This window comes from Stegostoma tigrinum, chromosome 7 (assembly GCF_030684315.1).
Source record: "Stegostoma tigrinum isolate sSteTig4 chromosome 7, sSteTig4.hap1, whole genome shotgun sequence".
NCBI classification, from domain to species: Eukaryota; Metazoa; Chordata; class Chondrichthyes; order Orectolobiformes; family Stegostomatidae; genus Stegostoma; species Stegostoma tigrinum.
In genome coordinates this window covers 17,039,451-17,045,450 of record NC_081360.1, presented here as the reverse complement: position 1 = coordinate 17,045,450, position 6,000 = coordinate 17,039,451, and the positions used below count along the sequence as shown (strand labels likewise).

Sequence of the window (6,000 nt, the reverse complement as noted above, 5' to 3'; positions counted from 1 at the left end):
ACCCCTACGTCATCTAATCCTATCACCATATCCTTCTATTCCTTTCTCCGTCATGAACTTAGCTTGGTTACTGCAAAGTGGATCAATGTTATCGACCCCAACCATTCCATGTTGCAAATTCTGGGGAGGCGATGGCCCAGTGGTATTATCGCGGGACTGTTAATCCAGAGACCCAGATAATGGTCTGGGGACTTTGGTTTGAATCCCACCACAGCACATGGTGGAATTTGAATTCAATAAATACCTGGAATTAAGAATCTAATGATGTCCAAGAATCCATTGTCAATTCTTGGGAAAAGCCCATCTGGTTCACTAATCTCCTTTAGGGAAGGAATCTGACATCCTTACCTGGTCTGGCCTACATGTGACTGCAGACCCACCACCATGGGGTTGACTCTGGGCAGTTAGGGTTGGACAATAAATGCTGTGTAGCCAGCGACACCCTCATCCTGTGAAAGAATAAAGGACTCTCCATGTTAGAAGAAAACATTTTTCCTGAATTCTTTATTTGATTTATTGGTGAGTATCTTTTATTTTTATGGCTATTTGCTTCCACAAAGTCATCTTTTCTGCATCAAACCTAATGGAAATCCTTTGTTATTTAAATAGGCCTACCAGGTTATCTGTCGACCTTCTGTTTCCTACAAGGAATCCACAAAGTACATGCTTAATAAGCACGGGGTCAGCACAACCGACCACAGAGCGACAATGGTCGGAGAGGAGTTTGGGAAGTGTTTGTCATGAACGTGCTCAATGATGGTTGTCACAGCTGCCATGGTTTCCTCACAGGTTGGCTGGATCTGATCCGCTGGGAGCAGGAACTGATGGGTCCCATTGTCTCGGAGCTCGAACGTATAGGAAAAGTCTATCCGAACATCGCTTGCCCAGTCCCGTGAGGAGCCAGATGAATAATCTGAAAGATGAAATATTTCAGTACATGAGCTGACTACACGTACCATCCTCTTACCATTAAACACCCACTTGTATTAACTCCTTTAATCTAGAACATCATTCCAAAGGTAGACCCTCCCCTTACTATTATCACTCCATTGGCAACAGTACCTGCCCCCAGTCCTGAACTCCAGAACAAAAACAAAAATTGCTGGGAAAAACTCAGCAACCCTGGCAGCATCTGAGGGGACAAAGCAGACTTAACATTTCCCTTCTGTAGAGCGCTGGACCTGAAATATTAACTCAGTTTTCTCTCCACAGACACTGCCAGACCAGCTGTGTCTTTTCAACAATGCCTTTGTTTTTGTTTCTGATTTCCAGCATCTACTGTTCTTTGTTTTTTTTGTTTAATCCGAAGATCTGGTGGTTTTCTATCCCAACACTCGTTTGGTCTCTAGATTGTAATTCCCCCTTTAAATTAATTTTTGGCAACTGTTTACCTTTGTTCTGATATCCCCTTTGCGATTCCATGATAAATAAGCACCTTCCCGAAAACTGCCTTGGAGCCCAGGGCCAGGGAGGGAAATCTTGGGTCTTGATTGCTTCTCCAGTTTCCAGGACCCCTTATCCCAACCCTTTTTTTTTAAACTCCTCGATAGCCCATCTGGTCTGTGTTTGTTCTTTACAAGAGAAATCCAGTCAATCCTACCCTTGCTGTAGTTGTGAAGGTTAGATGGATTGGCCACGCTAAACTGCCCATAGTGGCCAGGGATGTGTAGTTAGGTAGATTATCCATGGGAAATGCAGGGTTGCAAAAATAGGATGAGGGAGTGGGTCTGGGTGGGATGTTCTTCGGAGGGTCGGTGTAGACCTGATGGGCTGAATGGCCTACTTTCACATGGTAGGGATTCTATGATTCTCTCCTCACTGCCCTCCCACCCCATCCTTCCCTTTATTTTTCTCAAAGTATTTATCCAGCTTCCTTTCAAACATCTGCCACAATCTCATGAAAGAAATGGATTCCAGATCCCAACAGTGCTTTGCATGAAAATTTCCCTTGTAAATCCATCTTATTAGTGACCTTTCAGCCATTGGAAATAGAATGAACAGAAACTATCTAAACACTATGGAATTTTTCACAAATCCCATCAGGTTTCTTGTCTTTACGGCAGGCAATCCCAGCCTCTCTGCCCTTCCTCATCCCTACTCAATTTCTAGTCAGATTTCTTCTGAGGATTTACCAAAGCCTTTACACCTCTTGGTTAAAGCACCAAATATTTTCCTTTGTCTGAAGGGTCCTCATCAAAATCTTCAACAATTATGAATTTTTCATTGAAACTTAAAGCACAATTAGATTAGATTAGACTCCCTACAGTGTGGAAACAGGCCCTTCGGCCCAGCAAGTCCACTCCGCCCCTTGGAGCATCCCACCCAGACCCATCCCCCTATAACCCACACACACCCTGACCAGTAAAGTTCACATTATCCAAATAGATACTCAAGGAAAACTTTAATTTCGTAGACACCACTGTTTTCGACTTGGCACAAGGCTACAGGCATAAATTAGCAAGAGGACCTTTTGTTTCAAAGTCACAGACATACACTTCAACACACAGAAAGCTATCACCACAAACACACTTCTGGAATGATGAGGTTACAATTAAAGTGGCTGTATCTTATATTCACAGTGCTGGAATATTTAAATCCGATACCTACTGCCTTTTTCACTGTATCGCATGCAGGTAGTTCTCCTGTAATGCAACAGCTGCGTTCTTGCATGGCCTTGTGCTATAGAAAACTGCGTTATAGAAAATCACTGTAGAAAGTCGCCGTTATAGAAAAATCTCTATAGAGAAATGCATTTAAGGGAAATCGCTGTAGAAAATCACAGAATAGGGAAATCACTAAAGAAAATTGCTATACCTGCACAGCAGAAAGTTCACATTATCCAAATAGAGTCCACTATTCATTAGTTGCACTACAGCCAATTTGTATTAACGAAACACGCATTATAGCAGAACTACCTGTATTGCAGTCTCAGATTTATATTTAACAATTGATACAGTGCTCATTACAATAGCATCCACTGCACTTTCCCATATACTAGCTCCTGAGCATATTTAGTATTAAGGCAGTAATTCTATAATCATTTGCAAGTAATTATTTACCTAGGCAATTCCCCTGCTCCTAATTAGCAGGGTGTTTATTTTTTGTCAGGTTTGAAACTATTCTTTCCTTTTCGTAGCATCTCTTTTACTCTCTTCTCTCCTCTTGCAGGCTGTTTCTCTCCCACATACCTTCTTCATCCTCCCAACCTCCTTGTTGCCTGTCTCTCCTATGACAACTGTGGCCTCCCAGTCTCCCGTCCCGTCCACTTCCTCATCTATATTCTACTCTTGCTTCCCCCAAGCCTGTTGTGGTTCCCTTCTTTATCCCTGGTCTCTCCGCAGTCACCGTCTGTCCCCTTTGCAGTTCCTCATCTCATCTCAGTCCCTTTGCTGTTCTGTGTGTCTCTGCACCATCTCCCTTGTGGCCCTACCACCTCCTGCACCACCCCACCCTGCTCCACAGACTTCTTTGTGCTGCACCCCCAACTCCCCCAGTCCATTCTCTCTCTTAAGCCCCATTACAGTCTCCATGTCTTTCTCACCACTTTGTAGCCTCCTCTATTTTTCCCTCAACCACCCCAGATCTAGCAGGGACTTTTGCAATGAGGTGGCTACCAACTTCCCAACCCAGTCTCAGTAAAATGGTGTCTGGACCTGACCTCTCCTCGAGGGATTCCCCAGCCTTAGCTCTCAGACACTCAATCTTGTCTCAGGGCACACCTCCTTGCCCCTACACACACCTCCTCCCCCAAACCCCTCTCCTCCCCTGACTCTTGGCCTCATGGCCCCATTCATGGCCTCAGCACCCCAGCTGTTTGTCTCTTTCTCCTGGTCTCTTCCTTTTGTCTTTCCAATTTCTGTTTTTTTTAACTGTCATCTGCAATGAAGTTTACAGTATCGTAGACTTCACTACCCACAGCATTGAGTCCAACAGCAAGAAATTTATCTCAAACTTGTATAAAACCTTGGTTCAGCCTCAACTGGAGTATTATGTCTAATACTGAAACTGGACTTTGGCTAGAATGTAAAAGTATTAGAGTGGCTGCAGAAAACACCCAAAAGACTAATTCCAGTTATAAGGAACATCAATTATGTAGGTTAGCAAAATTGGGACTGTTCCTGAGCAAGAGAGCATTACTTAGTGGATCACTGATATTGTCTTCCCTCTTCTCTGGTTTTCTTTAAGCCTCCCTCAGTCCACTGGTCAATGTTATTTATCCATCCTATTTTCTTCCTCTTTTGTTTTCATTCCCAATTCCTCCTTCAGTCATTGCCAGGACGAGCCTGTCGTTTCTTCACTTCTGCTGCCCATGCTTGACCATCTTTCTCTCTTTGGCCTTACTTTGGAAGTTGTTTGACCTCTGAACATCTACCCTGATCTAAGCCACATACTTGACATTTCTGTTCTTGCTCTTAGGAAGGCTTATGCCTAAACTGTTTACATATCTGTATTTTTTAGGTGCTATTTTACTCACATCATGTGGTTCAGAAGGAGGCTATTTGGCTCATCGTGCCTGTGCTAGCTCTCTGAAATAGTTAACCAATTGGTACCAACCTCCCCCACCCCCCAACCCCCGTCCTTTTCTAGTCTAAATCCTTAACTGCTTCACAATTTTGGGCTCATGTGTTGCCATCAGTCAATTTAATTCCTACATTTCAACCACGTTAAGAGTCCTTTATCTGATTAAGAGCTTATCAAGCACTTAGAGATCATAATTCTTTACTGCCTTTCACCTTTGCTTACTCTTTTTAGAATTTTCTTTTCTATCAGACTTAGACAATGGACTTTTCTCCATCACCTGGCTAAGTTTCAGCAGGTAATATCACCTCATGATACAGCTTTCCTCAATGCACACAATTGCACTCTTAAAGTTGCTAACATTTTGTGACCACACTAGACTGCTTTTGTGCCCCATTAGTATTTGCTGGAATATTTGGACTTCCCTCAAGTGTGTTCATTATGGAATCTGGTAGTAAGTAATCATTTCAACCTGGTGCTTGCCTTTGAGAGGGAATTCACCCTTCTAAACGATATTGATCATTGTAATGCAAAACAGCTCCTTCCTTTGTAACAAAATAAGCAGAATTGCTTTGTAGTTCAACTTCAGAGAAGCTTACATCGGAAGAGTCTCTAGGTCAGAGCTAATCAACGTGAGGTGCACAAGGAGCAAAGAGCCAGGTCAATAGCATAAGTGCTGAAACCTACAGAGGATCCACGAGGAAGGCCCCACTTTGAACTTGGTCCCATGTTTCCGCTCCAAAGCATCGGCTGCTTTTTCTCCAAGCGTCATCTGCAAAATAACAGGACAGCGTTGCTCAAACAGGAGGCCCTCGCAGAAAATAACTCAAGACTTTAGAACAAGCTAGACGTAGCTTGGCTCAGGGCTGGTCAATATACTGTCTCAGGGGAAGGCAATTCCAGTTCTATTCTGAACCGACAGTGCATATTTATAACAATGATTTAAACCAGCTTCCCTTTTGTTGCCTGTTGAACATGAGACCTGCTCTTACTCATGCAGGTCTCCTTCTTTTAGACACAGGCTATAACGCAAGCACAGTGGTTAGCACTGCTGCCTCACTGCGCCAGGGACCTGGGTTCGATTCCCCCCTTGGGCGACTGTCTGCGCAGAGTTTGCACCATCTCCACGTCTCTGTGTGGGTTTCCCTCGGGTGCTCCGTTTTCCTCCCACAGTTCAAAGATGTGCAGGTTAGGTGGATCGGCCACACGCTAAATTCCCCGTAGTGTTCAGGGATGTGCAGATTAGGTGGGTTATAGGAAGATGGGTCTGGGTGGGATGGTCTGAGGTTTGGTGTGGACTGGTTGGGCCAAAGGGCCTGATTCCACACTGTAGGGATTCGATAAGGAAAAACATTCCCTTCCCACAAAAGAAGGTAGACAGGGTGGTTAACAAGACATTCAGCATGCTTGCCTACATTGCTCAGGCCTTTGAGTATAGGAGTTAGGACATCATGTTGAAGTGTATAGGATGTTGGTGAGGCC

At 44.0% G+C, this 6,000-nt stretch overlaps 1 protein-coding gene across 3 annotated transcripts in view; it reads right to left on the bottom strand.

Moving 5' to 3' along the window:
- Nucleotides 1-546: 546 nt before the first annotated feature.
- Nucleotides 547-6,000, bottom strand: part of LOC125454357 (carboxypeptidase O) — a 46,475-nt gene continuing 41,021 nt past the window's right edge. For all 3 annotated transcript variants that reach the window (XM_048535039.2, XM_048535041.2, XM_048535040.2), the window contains exons 10-11: nt 5,206-5,290; nt 547-913 (exon numbers count right to left, since the gene is read on the bottom strand). In XM_048535039.2, coding sequence (XP_048390996.2) covers nt 642-913; nt 5,206-5,290 — 357 coding nt within the window. In that variant the 3' untranslated portion in view covers nt 547-641. The remainder of the gene's footprint in view (nt 914-5,205; nt 5,291-6,000) is intronic.